The 17965-nt window shown below is 37.7% G+C and overlaps 1 protein-coding gene across 1 annotated transcript in view; it reads right to left on the reverse strand.

The window, feature by feature from the left end:
* The window catches only part of LOC123249963 (acyl-coenzyme A synthetase ACSM2B, mitochondrial-like), a 25052-nt gene extending 10611 nt beyond the window's left edge, over window positions 1-14441 (reverse strand). Inside the window, exons 1-6 of the mRNA XM_044679037.1 lie at window positions 14342-14441; window positions 12611-12818; window positions 11400-11543; window positions 7836-7992; window positions 4856-4935; window positions 2573-2696 (exon numbers count right to left, since the gene is read on the reverse strand). Coding sequence (XP_044534972.1) covers window positions 2573-2696; window positions 4856-4935; window positions 7836-7992; window positions 11400-11543; window positions 12611-12818; window positions 14342-14441 — 813 coding nt within the window. The remainder of the gene's footprint in view (window positions 1-2572; window positions 2697-4855; window positions 4936-7835; window positions 7993-11399; window positions 11544-12610; window positions 12819-14341) is intronic.
* Window positions 14442-17965: the final 3524 nt, after the last annotated feature.

The raw sequence follows: 17965 nt of genomic DNA on the forward strand, positions 1-17965 counted from the left end.
CTTCCTTCCCATTCTTTAATTCTTTGCCACCACAAAAAGAGCTGCTATAAATAATTTTTGTACGTGTAGGTCCTTTTCCTTTTATTTTCTTGGATTTTTGAGGGATACAGACCTAGCAGTACTATTGATAGATCAAAGGGAATACATAGCTTGATTGGCCTTGGGGCTTAGTTCTAAATAGCTGTCTAGAATGGGTTCACAACTCCACCAACAATGCATTAGTGTTCCAGTTTTCCCCCTTCAACATTTGCCATTCTCCTTTTCTGTCACATCAGCAAATCTGATAGATGTAAAGGGGTGCATTTAATTTTTCTTCCTTTTTTCCTAAATGGAAATGTTTTATATGATTTCATATGTATAATTGATATAATTTTGCTTGTGTTCTCAATGGGGAGGGGAGGGGTTAGAGGCAGGCAGAGAATTTGTAACTCCAAATTTAAAAAAAATGAATGTTGAAAATAAATTACTGAATGAATGAATTTAAAAGAAATTGTACAAAAAACAAATACTTGTTCACTATACAACAACGGGGAATTTTTTTTCCCAGAAAACCAGACTGTAAATACTTTATTGCACAAAGCCTAAAATCCTTTTTTTTTAAAGCTGAAAAATTTACAACTGGGAGTACTACCAAGGAATCTTGAATTCCAAGCTAAGGGATGTGGTCTTAATTTAGAAGGCAATGAGAGCTATTAGTAGTTTTTAAGCAGAAAGTACTCAGATGCATGCATTAGAAAAATTAATATATCAACTATGTGACTAGAGAGGGAAAGCTGGAAACATAGAGATTGATTAGGATGAACAGTAAGGAGGGGTAGTGGATAAAAGACTGGAGCTAGATTCTGAGTTCTGTCTTCAGACATTTAGTAGCTATGTGTCCCTGGTTAAGTCATTTAACATCTCTTTGTCTCAATTTCCTTATCATTATAACACCTACTTCCAGGGTTGTCATGGGAATAAAATGACATACTATTTGTAAAGACTTTGCACACTTTAAAAATGTTTCTATTTTAGTTAACATTATACTTAAAAATTTCAGGCAAAAGGTAATGAATATTTGAACCAAATCAATTAAATTAAGAGAAGAAAGGAAGGGATGGATGAGGAAACTAAATAATTTGATGTAACTTGGTGACAAACGCTTAAGGTGACTTTTCTCAGGGATATCTGTATTTTAACAGGAACTTTTGTAAGACCAAAAAGTCTTCAAGATCCCTGCAAATGGACTGACAACAGTTAAACTTCAGGTTCTAAGGAGGACTTTTGGGTAGCTTCTCTATTCCCACCCACATATTGGCAAGTCATTTGCCCTGCCATCTGTAATACTAGACATACTCAAAGGTTAGGCACCATTGCCTATCATCATGTCGGGGTATGTGGGATTGTGGGGATGGTGTGCTTGCTAATGCTAAATGAACTTTGCCACGTGATCAAGAACTCTACTTGTGTTTCTCACAGCCCTTTCAGCCCTTTCCAGTCTATAGACCAACCTGTAGCTCCTCATCAGATGTCTTTAGCCATCTAGCCAAATGGAAGTTTACTTGCCAGTGTAGTCCATGGATAGAAAGAAAGGGAAATTATTACACAGAAGATAACAAAATCAAGGAGGTAATTGATCTGTGGGAGTAAGAAGGTATCACCTCCTGCCAATCCACTTAATAAGAACCTCAGTTTCTTCCTTCTGAGACTGACCATTGACAATAGACTTAAGTAGAATGAACCCAGGTTAGTTCTTTTATTGATCCTTCTAATACTTGTTCTTGACTCTAAAACTATTCTTGTTGGAAGGAATAGCAAAGGAGCCAGGTGAAACTTTACTGTATTAGATTATTTCAGATCTGGAAAACCCAGCTATCTGGGTGACTTTTTTCTACATATCTGTTTGTGTTCTTTTCTGTGTGTTCCTCCCCAGAGAAGGTATTGTGCTTTGGACTATACTTAAAGTTGCTGGAAGCCTTAGGCATACCCCAAAGATCTGCACATTGATGACATTATGACACAAAATCATTGACAACTATTTTTTTTAAACCCTTAACTTCTGTGTATTGGCTCCTAGGTGGAAGAGTGGTAAGGGTGGGCAATGGGGGTCAAGTGACTTGCCCAGGGTCACACAGCTGAGAAGTGTCTGAGGCCAGATATGAACCTAGGACCTCCCGTCTCTAGGCCTGACTCTCAATCCACTGAGCTACCCAGCTGCCCCCTAATTGACAACCATTTTTCCTTTTTCTTTTTCTTCTCTATTGTCAATCTCAGGATCTCAGATAAATCTCAGCAAAAGGTGTCAGGCAGAGGAGGAAGAGGTGAGGCAAAGATATTATTTGAATGATTTAGGGCAAAAAAGAAAAAGAAAAAAGAAACCGTGAGAAACATCTCCATTTCAACCCCACTTTGACTGGCACCTGACTTTTAAGCTAATTGCCTGCTTTGGTTTAAATATTTCCTCAGGGCAGACATAGCTAATGATTTAGGATGTCAGAAAATACAAGTGTATGCATGTTCTAGGAATCCTGAAAACAAGTTTTCAAAACTAGTCTTGGGCATGCTGCCTTTAGGTAAAGTTGAAAGTACATACAGTTTCTGTTTGTCCATAGATTTCCTTAATATCTAGCCCAGTCTGCATCCTCCACTTTTGCAAAGTTTCAGGGAGGAGGGTCTCTCCGGAGCTGAAGCAGGAATGAAGGTCTTGGAATTTGAACCTGAACAAAAAAAGAAAACAAATAACTGTCCTAAGCCCTATGGAAAATTCTTTTGGGGAACAAAATTGTCCTGAGCCCCTAAAACCCCATTGAGAACAAGTTATTGTCCCAGGCGCTATGGTAGGAATGGACAGAGGTTAGGACTGCAAGGTTCCCCAGGCAATACAGGGAGCTAGTGGTAGTGGGGACCTGAGATATTATAATATTGAGAAATTTGGTCTTTTGAGAGATCTGGAGTTTTCACTGAATTGGGACCTAGGACTGTTTTGGGCTCAGATATATAGCATTGAAAGTGATGGTCCTCTTCTCTGCCTTCTCTGATACTTATATGCTCAGCATTCTATTGGATTATAAAAAGAACTTTGGACTAGGAGTCAGAGGACCTGAGCTCTATTTCTAGTGCTAATATAACCCTGGGAAAATCACTTAACCTCTGTAACCTTCCATTCTCTTATCTCTCATAAGGAATAAGAAAGCTGGAGGGATGCATAAGGGCTGTACCAGGAGCCTGGAGGCTCAGAACATTCTCATAGGTAGCACAAACGTTATATATGTATGCCATAGGCAACCATGGGGAAGCTTGGAATGAGGGGGCAGAATTTGCTTTGGAAGACATAAAATGGATAGTTTGTATTTGGGGCAACTCCATATTCCTCCTATGCCCTCTCTTTCTCTCTGTCCCTGAACCCAAGGTTTCTTGTGCCTTCATCCTTCCAGTATCTCCTTTCCCCACAGTAGCCCAAGGTGTTAAAACTGAGATAGTGCCAGGGTCTGGGTTAAAATTCCACCTTTGATGTTTACTACCTATATGACCTTGGAAGAGTCATATAGCCTCGTTGAGTCTCAGTTTCCCCTTGTAAAAGGAGAGGGTTGGACTAGCTGATCATTGAGATCCATTCTACTTTAACCTTCCTGCTTTGGGAAGGCAGGATCCCTCTGTTTCAAACCATACTTGTGCCCTTTGAGCAAAAATTTCTTGTATCATACCTCATTCCCATAGGGATGTGTTCTTTCTTTCAATTCACCTTGAGCTGACAACAGCTCAAGTAGCCACTCTGGCCTGATGGCATTTGCATTTTTAATAATCGCATTTATATAGCACTTTAAAGTTTGTAAAACACTTTACAAATACTATCTTATTTGATCCCTCCAATAATATTGGGAGGTGCTATTAACACCTTCATTTTACAAGTGAGGAAACTGAGGCTGGGACTTGTCTGGGTTTACATATCTAGTACGTATCTGAGGCTGGATTTAAACTCACATCTTTCTGCCTTCAAGTCCAGTTCTCTATCCATTGTGCCATCTTCCTGGGTTATAGGAAAAGGAGCTGACCAGTGGCAGGAGTTTAGGTTTTTTGGTAGGTGAAGGAAATCCTCAGCAGCAGGGAGAGTAACTGGGGACCCTTCACATCCCACCAGCTAGTCAGGGAGAATCCAAAGACCTTTCTCAAACCCCAGCTCTGCCACTTGGTACCAAAGTGATTTTAGGTCACAATATCTCTTGGCCTCATTTTACTCATCTATAAAATGAGGATGTTGGACTAGATGATATTTCTGGAGTCCTTCCTAACTCTAAATCTATGATCCACTGAAAATAAGAGTAATGATGGTGACCCTGATAAACATTTGTATAGGGCTTTAAGCCTGGTAGCGCATTTTGCAAATATTAGAACAATCATGTAAGCTATTTGCTATTATAATCCCTGTTTTACAGCTGAAGAAACCAAGAGATCTGTGCAAGCTCCTACAGAGAGTAAGAATTCAGGCCTTTCTGATTCTAAGTACAGCACTCTATCTGCCATTGCCTGCTGATAGATGCTAGAATTTATATACACAGACACAAAACCAGTTGTAGAGATTAAAATTAATATACAAAATATTAAATATTATATTTATAAATTTTTATTAATAAGGTTCAAAATCTCCATTTATACACAGTCCTATTCCTCCCACTGGCAGCCATTTTAAACCAGAATAAAGTCCCATATAGGAAATAGGTGCCCCATTTGCTTCATCTGCATCCCTACTACAGTGGTAGGACTCAGCAGCAAACCCTCATTCCAGGAAAGAAACATTTCTCTGAGGAAGGGCAAGGCTGAGGACAGGCTAATGACCTAGGAGGAATCTTGCCAACCTGGAGGCAATGACTGACTTTACCTGGTGAGATCTTGCTTTAGAATCATCCGGTATAACATAGGAGGTGCCAACATGGCATTGATGGGATATTTGCAGAGAGTCTGGTGGATAAGAGCAGAAAGATGGCTCAAATATTGAACTTGGAGTCAATTTTCAAACTAATATTAGATTTTTGAATGGGTGATTTTGATATTGTAGTCTTAGAAATCCGGTCCCTAAATGATATGCATGTTCTAATATGAAGCTCCAAATGGGGAGTAATATTTCTTAGAGGCCATTTAGTTTGATCCCCTTATTTTATAGGAAAGATTCTGAGGCCCAGAGGGATTAAGTGAGTTCCATAATAAGCAGCAGAATCACATGATTCCAAATTCTGTGCTCTTTGCATTAAAGCACACTGTCTCTCTGTCTGGCTTTACTACATATTTTTATTTTATTGCGCAGTCTGCCTCCTCCCTGGCAGGATGAGGGATTAGAACAAAGGGACCAGAGAGAAAGTTCAGCAAGGCGAGTCACACGTTTGTCTTTGGTGGCCTCCTTTTTTTCCCTTTCAGATCCTCTTTCCCTCCTTCTAGGATTCCCCAGTGAGCCTCCCCATCAGGTTCCTGAATAACTTCCAGTGAATTTAACTTAGGAGGTGACTGATAATAGTTGAGGGTGATGCTCATCTCAGGCATATGCCTTTTAGTAGGGTACTCTAGACCAAAGAGCCTTTAAAAAATAAAAGAGTAAGTTTCTAATTGTAGGGTTCTGGGCTCAGGGACTGGAGTAGAAAAAAGGAAATTATTGATCTTACATTTAGAGCTGGAAGGGACTTCAGAAGTCATTTGATCAACTTCCTCATTTCTGTTGTTGTTCAGTCATGTCAGACTCTTTCATGACTCCATGGACCATAGCTCTCCATGGGATTTTCTTGGCAAATATATTAGTTTGCCATTTTCTTCTCCAGTGGATCATTTTGTAAGGCAATTAGAGATTAAGTGGATTGCCCAGCTAGGAAGAGTATGAGGCTGAATTTGAACTCAGATCTTCCTGACTCCAGGCCCAGTACTCTATCCACTGAGTCACCTCACTGCCTCCTAGGCTTGAAGAGGTTAAGTGACTTGTCCAAGGTCACAGAGCTAAGAAGCATCATGAGTCATTTTTATGGAGGGAAAAACTTGAGGACCAGAAAAGCTAAATGACTTGCCCAGAATCTCATAGGTAGTAATGTCACGATTTGGAGCCAAGTCCTATAACATCAAACCAGATGCTTTGCTTACTACTTCTCTCAGGTCAGAAGAATTTTTCTGGAAGCTTCTGTCCCATACAACTGAAGTCACTTCCTCTGTGTCAGGCTGGCTATAACTACATAGTTACTGCGTGAAAGAGTGACTACCTCCTTCCCTGGGAAAAAAATGTTTTCCAGTCATTTCCCACTTATGTCAGAACAAGGGAGGAGGGGTATGTAGGAATGAGAAGGGCCTCAAGCTCACAGTAATGTGCTGAGAATCATAAATATCCAGTTTGGTGTGACTATGTACTCAAAGGGGCAGCTAAGTGGTGCAAGTGGATAGAGTGCCAAGTCTGAAGTCAGGAAGACCTGAGTTCAAATCTGGTCTCCAGACACTTACTAGTTGTAGCACTCTTGGAAAGTTACTTAATGAACCCTGTTTGCCTCAGTTTCCTTATCTGTAAAATAAGCTGGAGAAGCAAATGGCAAACTACTCCAGTATCTTTGCCAAGAAAACCCCAAATAGGATCATGAAGAGTCAGACATGAAGAGTCAAGCAAGACTGAAAAACAAATGAACAACAAAAATGTACTTAAAATCTAGAAGAGACTAGAGAAGTTCATTAGACCAATTTCAAGGAGAAAGCTATAACAGCAGTGGCATCTCTTTCTCTTTTTCACTCTTCCCTCCATCAAGGAAACATTTTAGAAAAGGAAAATAAATTGTACTCCCAGAGGAGAAGGGACTCTTCATTCTTGGCCCCCTGGAAGGTGGAATGTTGCAGGGGCCAGTAGTTAAGTCTGAAAATAAATCTCAGAAAAAAATTGAGAGCCAATATATTAATTACACTTCCTTCCATTTGAGTTGTGTCTACTTTCTGGTAAATGAGCTCCCAAGCATCTATGAACTTAGACACAAAGTGACTAGGTGAGTTGGTACTTTCCTCATTAAAAGATGGCATAATCTATTGGAAATAACACTGATAGACTGCTGAACCTGGAAGATCAGAATTGAGAGCCTGTCTCTGGCCTTAGACAAGTCACAGCCTCTCTGGACCTCAATAGGGCAGACTTGATAGTCTTTACTGTCTCCTTTTAGCTCTAGACCAAAATTCCCTGACAATGAATCCAGACACCTGGGTTCTACAACTATATCACTCTCTTAGAGTGGTTTCACTCACCAAAGGTTGTATATAAATGTCAGCCATCCTATCTGACAGAGTTGATCTTGACTAACAAATGAAAGAATGTATTAGAAAGTGCTTTAAAACAGTAAAAGTGCTATGCAAGCCTGGAAAGGTCACAGCTCAACTTGGCACAGCATTTGTGAAATTCATAAGAAACTTCAAGATGTATTAGAGGTGGGGAAATACTAAAGGATTTTTTAGAAAGAGATTTTGGGCAGATTGTCACATGGCAGAGTCATAGACAGCAAAGAAGAGTATCTGGGGTATGCCAGACCGTTAAGATTAATGCTAAGGAATCATCATGCCTCAATGTGTCCCTTGTGGCTTCAACAGAATCTGAAGCCAGGGGGATCAGAAGTCTAGCTCCCTAGAGCAAATTCTAGATTCCTAGATGAAAATAAGATTAAGGATGTAGATGCATCTTTGCAAGCAGAGAGAGGTGATTTGCCTTTTCCTATCTCCAGGAAGAGACACTAATGAGTGTTTCTGAGTCAGGACTCAGTAATTTTACATATTGGCTTCTTATGAGTATCAGGGTTTTTAATTTTGATTTTAATTTAGATTCATACTTGATAACCCCCATACACTGGGTCCAGTCTTACATTGATGATCATCATTGGGTCATTCCTTGGCAAGTGATGGATAAATGAGCATGCTCCAGCTGTCCAGGGTTCCAGAAATGTCCCAAATAAGTTGAGGATCCAACCTGTATCCAATATACTCCAAAATGTTTCTGAGACTTGCACATCAGAATAAGTCCTATTAAAGCAAAAAAAATAACCCAAAACTTGTGTTTGTATGCTTCTGTATGAGGTGCCAATGTGTGATTGATGTACATATATGTATGTGGGGAAGTGGCTTATGACTTGGGGGGTGGGTGATGAGGTGTGATAGGTCAGCAGAGGCATCAGGCAAGATGTGATTCACTCACTTGGGACTAGAGCAGAAAAGGATCTAGAATCCATGTATATCATCATATCATCTGCAAAGAGTGATAGTTTAGTTTCCTCATTGCTTACTTCAACCTCTTCAATTTCTTTTTCTTTTCTAATTGCTACTACTAGCATTTCTAGTACATGTTAAATAATAGAGGTGATAATGGGCATCCTTGCTTCACTCTGGATCTTATTGGGAAGACTTCTAACTTATCCCCATTGCAGATGATGCTTGCTGATGGTTTTAAATACATACTGTTTATTATTTTTAGGAAAGGCTCATTGACTATTCCTATACTTTCTAGTGTTTTCAATAGGAATGAGTGTTGTATTTTGTCAAAGGCTTTTTCTGCATTTATTGATATAATCGTGTGATTTCTCTTGGTTTGGTTGTTGATATGGTCAATTATATGGATGGTTTTCCTAATATTAAACCAGCCCTGCATTCCTGCTATAAATCCCACCTAGTCATAGTGAATAATCCTTGTGATCACTTGCTGGAGTCTCTTTGCTAGTATTCTATTTAAGATTTTTGCCTCTTTGTTCATTAAGGAGATTGGTCTGTAGTTTTCTTTCTCTGCTTTTGGTCTGCCTGGCTTTGGAATCAGTACCATATTTGTGTCATAAAAGAAATTTGGTAAAACTCTTTCTTTACTTATTTTGTCAAATCATTTGTATAATATTTGGGTTAGTTCTTCTTTAAATGTTTGATAGAATTCACTTGTGAATCCATCTGGCCCTGGGGATTTTTTCTTAGAGAGTTCCTTGATGACTTGTTCAACATCTTTTTGTGAGATGGGATTGTTTAAGTATTCAAAATGCAATCTTTATGCTGGGAGACATTTAGATCCTTTGAGAAGGGCAGCCTGGAACATAATCTCCCAGAAGAAGTCATAGGTTGGGTGCTTTATCATCAGCAGACTTCTCATGTGGTCAATAGAATATAGGTAAGTGAGAAGAGAACATTGACAAGACCACCATTGTGTGGGGCTCTGAAATCACTGATATTTGTAAAGTTTTACTTTCACATAGTTCATAGTACCCTGGTTCTGCCATTAACTAGCTGGGTGGCCATAGTCTAGTTCCTCCAACAGTTAGAGTTACTGAACCTCAGTTTCCTCACTTGTAAAATGAGAATAATAATCTTTATTCTATCTATCTCATAGAGCTATTGAGACTTAAATGAGACAAATCAGTTTGAAACATTAAAAGCACGCTACGAATGAAAGGTATTCTTATTTCAGGAGGATCTACTTTGAATGTCCATTGATTAAATGGGTGAACCATGATTTTTTCCCCATACTGGGTTGAAGGACCATAAATTCAGAGAATATATAAACTGGAAGGTTTTCTCAGATTTTCATGTTCCCTATTATCCCACAGTGGGGAGGGAAGGATCATCTTTTCATCTCTGAAAGGGGCCATACTCTTATTTCAGAATATCAAAATTTAGAGCTGTAAGGAAGTTTAGAAGTCAAGTCCAACCTCCTTATTTTATAGATAAGGAAACTGAGGCTCAGAGGTAAAGTGACTTATACTAGGTACATAGAGAGTAAGTGAAAGAGCCAGCATTCAAATCCTGGCCCATTCTTTTTAAAGCTAAGTTACAATTTCCACTGTGATAGATCTCCAATCTATTTCTGCACTGCCTTGCAATCCTTGGAAGTAAGAACATAGACTGCTTCTGACTTGAGTCCTTAATGGGGTAATAGGACAGTACTGACTTATTTCTCTGTAATTAATCTTTTTCTTTCTCTGTCACTGATCTCTGTCTTTGATCTCTTTCTTAAAAAATGCTATGTTGTCTTATTTAAGCAACTAGGGGTAGGGAAGAATGGGATGTAATAGTGGTGGGGAAATTCTCTTCCCTTCTTACTAAAGATACAATAAAGGGAATAGGGAGGATTTAGATGAGACTAGCAGAACTTTCAAATCAGCTAGCTAGGTGATACAGTGGATGGAGTATTTGGAGTCAGGAAGACCTGAGTCCAATTCCAGCCTCAGACATTTACCAGCTGTGTGACCCTGAGCAAGTCATTTAACTTTAGTTTCCTTATCTGTAAAATGAGGATAGTAATAGTATCTTCTCCTAGGGTTGTTGTGAGGATCAAATGAGATAATAATTGTAAAGCACTTAGCACAGTGCCTGGGATATAGTATTATATGAATGTTACTATTAGTCATATCTCTGAGAGACATAGGATGTTTTCTTCAAAGAGATTTCAGCAATAAATTAATAAACATTTATTAAATATTTGCTATATGCCAGGCACTATGCTAAGCAAAGTTAGTAGTCTTTCTGGGAGGAGCTACAATTCAACCTTGCCTAAAATACAAGGAGATATGTTCAATTAATGTGGGAGAAACACACCCTAGTTTGTAGCAGGGTCTTGCCCCAGGAATGGGAGACTCAAAATCTGTTCAATTGAGAAGTAAGAAAAGAATTTTATTTGAAGAAGAAGAGATTTAAGGTGGTGTAATAACCTAATAGCTGGTGGAACAATGTGGGGGTGAACCTTAGGGTGGATGGATAAGGCCAGGGGTTAGTAGAGTAGCTTCTTTGGAGCTGATAGTATGGAGTTACAGCTCTGCTGTAGAATGGCAGCTTCCACACCCTGTGGATCAGGGTTGGTATATTTATTGGGGTTCTGGTAGCTTTGCATCTCTCTTTCCAAACGCAAGTGGAAGTATGTGTTGGGGTTTGTTGCCATAGGGCATAAGGATATGCACAAGACTGGAGGATTCTTCTGGAATGCCAGAGTCCCCAGTGTGCAGGTTCCATGTTCCTCTATTGTCCACCTTGTCATCATTTGTCAATGCAGGAGAGGTCTTGCTGCCCTTCTTGAATGAGAACATGGGGGCAGAGCCGGGGTAGGGAGGGGATGTGGTACATTGGAGGACCACTATAGGTAATTAATTATTTCTAAGAACAATATACATAATTAATAAAACAGAGTAGATACAAAGCTGATGCCAAGTATAGAATGTTACAGATTGAGTACACAGAATGGGTAACTGAACAATCTACAATTCCTACTTGACTAATGCTGAAACTACAGGTTTTGCAGTTGATGTTTAACCAGTACTAGCTAACCAGTGAGAAATGCAAGATTTCAGAGTATGAAGGTCCCGTTCCTATTACTGTCCCTTACTGCCCACTGTCAGCCCACATCACAATGACATCTGGAAGTCTCTTTGAGATTCTCTTTTGTGGTAAAGAAGTCTCCTTACCTGGCATCGAGCAGGGCTTTGAAGCCCAAGCTCCCATGGGAATGTTCAGCCATCTTGGGGTTGCCAGTGGTCCCACTGGTGAAATATATGGTCATTGCTTCTTCACCACCAGTCTTTGCACAGTTATGTGTAGTGGGGGCTTCTCTGAAAGAAAAATTCCATGTATGCTCAGGTCCCAAGTAGAACTCCAGAAATCAATCTGTCTGATTCACTTTTTCTTCTGAAATGAAGCTCCCTAGAAAATACTAGGGACCTTAGGTGACTCTAGGTTGTCAATTTTGAAAGTTCTCTGGTTTCTAAGCTTTGGCTTGGGCAATAAGGATGCTTCACTGAGATCTAATAAGTGTTCATTCAGAGACTAGAAGAGATCTGTGTGTAGACAAGTGTTAACATCAGCAGGTATTCTAACCCTTGCTTGGGAAGGATCTGCAAATCTTCTTTGATTTCCAAACGGGGATCAACAACTCTGTTGTCTTATTTTTCTGTTTCCGTCTCAAACTGTAAATGCTAAGAAGTGCAAGGCAAGAATCTCCATAAAAATGGTTTTTCAAAACAATCATCTATTTTATGTAGAGTAAACATAAGTTGTAGAATTTTGTACAATAGGGAAGGAAGGAGAAACAGCCCTTCACTTCCTATACTTACAGTCCAGGATGCCCTTTGCTAAAATGAAACTGTAGAAAATTATTCTTTAGTCATTTCTATATCACTTTTCAGTGACTTTCTCCCCCTTTGAATACTCTCCCCTTGTCCTATAAGGCAACTAACATATTTGCATTGCTTTGAGCATCCTGTTCAGACTTGACATCCTTGGATATATCCCTGACCATAAGATCCTCTTTCTCTTCTCTTTTCACTTGTGCGCCATATTCTGGATGTTACTATCCCCATGTAACTTTCGTGTTGAAAAAAAAAAATTGATCAATTCATTTCTTTAATGGGCTATCCTTCTTAAAAAAGGTTTGTATTTCAAAACAAAGTAATAAATCACCAATGGCAGAATTACAGGGGTGTAGCAAGGAGGTTAGTGTCTTTCCTTTTGATCACACAAAGGTGACTACCGACACCATTTACTCTAAAAGCAAGATCTGTTGTAGTCTATGAGCAGAAGTTTAAATTAAGTCCAAGGAAAGTTATTAGCATAGAGGACTTCTCCTTCAAGAACACAGGCTTAAGAGTTATTATAGAGTGAATAAGAGCCAGACATTCACCTTAGTAGTGCTCTGAAATCCATCCATCCATCACGCCTATTTTCTGACACGAGGAGTTTGATTTTCAAAGCAGGGCAATCAGATGCCACTGCATCCACAGTGGGAGCCAAAGCCTCATTGGTTATGATGCATTTGGCCTTTGAGATCTGTAACCGGTAGAGAATGTCTTTTGTTACCAGCAGAGGGGTCCCAGGAATGAACACAAGTCCTGGAAGAAGCAAGTGATTGTTGATTTGTTCATTGAACAATTCATTCAATAAATATTGATTGAATGTCTAATGTGTACATTTGGGGGGTAGTGCCCAAAATAACATTAAGATGTGGGCACTATTCTCAGAGACTCTTCAGTCTTCTAGAAGATATAACATGTACTTATAAAAGCCATAATACAAAAAAAGACTGATAAGAATATGAGGTACAAAGTGCAAATACATCTACAAAATACAAAGTGTAAAAAAGCACCAAGAAGAAGGTACTTTACAAAAAGTACAAAGTGTTAATATGTATTCTTAAAAAAAATAATTAAAATTAATTTAGAATAGAGAGAATTCCCTCTTCAGTTATGCATTAGACTAGATGACCTCTGAGGTTCCTTCCAATTCTAAAATTGAATGACTCTTTAATTTTATGAAGTCACTTTTGACTCCTCAGGATGAGTGAGTATAGTGGAGATTGTCTTTCCCAGTAGCGTCAGATATTATCCTTTTTGGGCAATAGGAAGAGATCAGGTTATCTAGAGTCTTCTTCTCTCCATAGAATATGGTGAGAAAATCCCTAGGATACCAGACAAAATTAGTATAGGATCAGGCCATTGTGAATCCCTCCTCTGGGTCACCTTTTCTCCCACAAAACAAACAGGAAAAATATTGTCAGCTCACTATGCTAATGTCCAGTTGTTTCTCTGGGAGCCCAGTGTCTACAACCAGCAGTTTGTCTACTAAAAACTTACCTGGAACTTCAGTAAGTGTTGCTTGAAGGTAACATTGCGATTGTAAGGATCGGATATTTCTTTGACACTCCCATTCCCTGTTTTGTTCCTGTCATCCCAGATATTATACCTTGATATCTGAATGCTTATCTTTGATATTTCCCAATATCTTACAGTCACTGGGCTTGTTAAATCATTCGGAAGCAAATTCCCATGAAAAATGTAAGCTGATATCTATCACTTTAAAGTATAATCTCTCCAGAAGCTAATGGATTTAAAATAAAGGACTCTGAGGAATGAAAAAATTTAAAGACATAAAAGAAAGAATCTTTAATGGTAGAATTTCAGACAGACAATGGAAGATAGTTTTTGCTTCATTTTGGTTTTGTTTTTGACAGGAGACTTCATGGTTGTCTCATTGGAAAGCATCTGATAAATTCGTTCACTTCGAATATTACCTTTGGATATTTGTTCATCTTTTAAAAGAAATCACTGATAAATTTTGTTTTGACATATTGCAAAAACTCCTGGCACAATTCCAAAAGACTGTACCCAAAATATATTGTCCCTGGAAATGGTTAAGTAAAACAGCATAAAAGGGTAATTGTGTCTGATGGTATTTGCAACCTTACATTTTAATAATTTTCCATTTCTCAAAAGAATGGGCAGATGTTTTTGGCACTTTATAGGTGTCAATTTAATTGCCATTTAAAATTGTCTTCACTTATATTGTTGTGGGTAGTCTTATAAATTGTTCACTTGGTTCTGTTTTGTTTGCTATGTATCCCCTCATACAATGTTACCATATTTGGATTCTGATTTGTCATGCTTCATGGTACAGTAATATCTTATCTCACTGATACGCTGCAATTTGTGCAGCCATTCTCCAAATGTTGGATTCATTTTGTTCCCAGTATTTTGCTATTTTAAAATGATGCTGCTATGAATGTTTTCATACAGATAGGCCTTTTCTTTTCTTTTTTTTTTTCAAATAGACTTTTTTAGGGTATAAACCTAATAGTGATATTGTTAAGTCAAAGAGTATGAATAATTTATGCACTGATATGATTTTAAATTTCTTTTTTTTTAAATCCTTACCTTCCATCTTAGAATCAATACTATGTTCCAAGACAAGAGTGGTAAGGACTAGGCAATGGGGGTTAAGTGACTTGCCATGGTCACATAGGTAGGATGTGTTTGAGGCCACATTTGAACCCAAGACCTCCTGTTTCTATACCTGGCACTCAATCCATGGAGTCACCTAGCTGTCCCCTAATTATTTTTCAATAGTTGGACAGCTCCACTAGCAGCAAATTACCGTGTCTATCTTCCTATATCTTATGAACCCTGAATTTTTGCATGTTTTGCCAATTTTTCCAATTTGATAAGTGATACTTCATGTTGTCTTATTTTTTATTTCTTTGATCAAAGGATGGGCAATGTAGACAGTGAACTAGCTTGAAAACAAGAAAAACTTTGGTTCAGTCTTATCTCTGACACTACCAGTTTTACCCTGGGCAAGTCATTATAAGAACTCGAAGTTTTCTAGGCAACTCTCAAAGATGGTCAGTTGCAAAGAAGGTACCAATCTGTCTCAGTGGAAGAAATTTCCTCACTGGGAAGCTCCCTCAACTAATGAAATCACTGGTCTAGACCTTTTCCCTACCTTGATAATTAGTACTTTTGAGCACAAGTTCATAATTTGAGTTTGTTCATGTCGTTCAACTATTTGGGTATTGCTGAACAACCTAATTGTATCTATTAAATTGTATCAATTCCCTGTAGATGTTGGATGTGAGACTTTTATCAGAGTTTTGTGAAAATATTGCCTCTGGTCTATATCTTTTCTTTTTATTCTAGTGCCTGAATTTGTTTTGTGCAAAAAATTTTAATTTTTAGATAAGTGGTCTATTATCTTCATAATATTGTACATGTCACAGTTAGTTACTGAATCATGTCTTATTTACAGTTTTGAAAGACATTACATTAATGTGTCTTAGTCTTGAACAATGAATACCTCAATTTATTTAGGCCTTATTAATTTCTACAAAAATTATTTTGTAATTGGATTTGTATAAGTCCTATGAGCATCTTGGTAGTAGTAATAATAACTAATATTTATATAGTTTTTTTAAGGTTTACAAAAGGCTTCATAAATATTATCTCATTTTATCCTCACAATATCCTTGGCAAGTAGGTGTTATTATTGCCCTCATTTTACAGATGAAGAAACTGAGTTCAAGTGACTTATACAGGGTCATATAATCAGTAAATGATCTTCTTTACATCCTAATGTAAAGAAATACTGATGATTTGTAGATTTGTCTTGTGTCTGATACTTTGCAGAAACAATCATCTCAATTCAACAAAAGAAAACAAGAATGAATTAATCTTGCAATAAGGAAAACTATAAACTAACAGTAAATAAGCCCAAGCATAAGAGGTTATTTTCAAAATTAAAAGCGAACTATATACCGAGTTACTTTAAAAAAAAACAATTGAATTGATGTGAAGATAAATGTTCAGGGATATAAATTTATTCTAAGGACTGTTTTAGCTGCACCCCATGAAATCTGACAAGCAATTGAATTATTATCATTCTTTTGAATATAGTTTTTAATGCTTCTATGACTCAGCCCATGATCTAATCATTATTTAAGGCTGTCACTTAAAATTTTCTCTTCACATTCAAGTTTTCTACAGTTTTATATTATTATGGTCTATAAAGCATGTGCTTAACATTTTTATAATGTATATTTGCTCGAGTTCTAAGATACTAGCATTGTTTTAGAGAATTAGCTCAAAATTATTTTTAAAAAGTGGTCCCATGAAATACTGAGAAATATTTATATATATATATATGTATATGTATATATATATATATTCAGATTCTCATTTGTGTCTCCAGATGTCTCTCAAATGCAGTTTTCCCCAAAATTTTGCCTTTTCCCCCCTTGTTCACTTTTTTTCTATTTGATTTATTAAACTCTGACTAAGAGATACTAAGGCTGACTAAAATTAGTGTTTTACTTACCACCTAAACTTTTCTTCAATTTTTTTTTTTCCTGTGACATCTTAATGGGTCTCAGGGCATATATATTGAACACTTATCACAGAATAATAGCATCATAGATTTAGAGCTGGAAGGGACCTCAGAGATCACTTAGTCTAATCCTCTCATTATGCAGGTGAGGAACAGGAAGATTTAATGACATACTCTTAAGCACAATGATAGTAAGTAGCAAAGCTAAGATTTGAACCAAGGTCTTCTGACCTCAGATCTAGAATTTTTTCTCTGCATCATACTGCCACTCCAAACTCATATTGTTTCATTACCTATGATACCTTTAGTAATAATGTAGTTTTTCTGATTATCTCTAATGTCACCTCTGTTTGCTATTGCCTAATGAGAAATCATGATTGCAACTTCTACTTTTTTTGAATTTAGCTGAAACATAATAGCTTTCACTCTTGTCCTTTACTTTGTGTATCAACATCTACGTTTTAGATATGCTTCCTATAATCAGCATATTTTAAGGTGGTGTTTTTTTAATCCATTCTGTAAATGCATCCTTTATTGGCAAATTCAATCTATTAGCATTTAAGAAAAGAATTTTTTGGTTTTTCCCTCTATTAAATCTTCTGATATTTTAACTTCCCCCTTTCAATATGAGATACCATATTGGTCATTTTGTCTTTGACAGACCAATTTTACACCAGACACTAATAATATACAACCATTCTCTCCCCAAACTTTAACCCAGAGATAAAGATGAACTCTCTTTGTAACATTATAGTCTTAATTATTCCCTTCTTCCAGAGGGAATCCAGTTTCCATGAGTATAAGATGGAAAGCATGTGAAAAAAAGAACTTCAGGATAAGAAGGTTATTATGAAGGATTCCATAGTATTTTTCTTTTTATAGATGATGAAAGCCAGGACACAGAGAAGTACAATGAGTTGTTCAAGTTATTTCTTGGTCAAGAGTCTGATTCTTGATGTCTGCTGGATTATATTGAGAGAACACATTATTAGCCTATGAGATTAAAGCCATTACCTAACTTCTCCAATCTTTTGTTGGAGATCAATGACAAAAATTTTTTGTTTTTGTTTTGCTATAGATGTGGCAGTGAGCAAGACAAGGGACAATAGCAAGGATAGCCTGAATAGTCCCATCAAGAGAGAGCTAGCTTGGATTAAGAGCCAAGACTAGAGATGGGAGGTCCTGGGTTCAAATCTAACCTCAGATGCTTCCTAGCTGTGGGACCCTGGGCAAGTCACTTAACTCCCATTGCCTAGTCCTTACCACTCTTCTGCCATGGAACCAATACAAAATTTTAGCTCTAAGATGGAAGGTAAGGGTGAGAGAGAGAAAGAGAAAGAGAGAGAGAGAGAGAGAGAGAGAGAGAGAGAGAGAGAGAGAGAGA

This window comes from Gracilinanus agilis, chromosome 1, assembly GCF_016433145.1.
Source record: "Gracilinanus agilis isolate LMUSP501 chromosome 1, AgileGrace, whole genome shotgun sequence".
NCBI classification, from domain to species: domain Eukaryota; kingdom Metazoa; phylum Chordata; class Mammalia; order Didelphimorphia; family Didelphidae; genus Gracilinanus; species Gracilinanus agilis.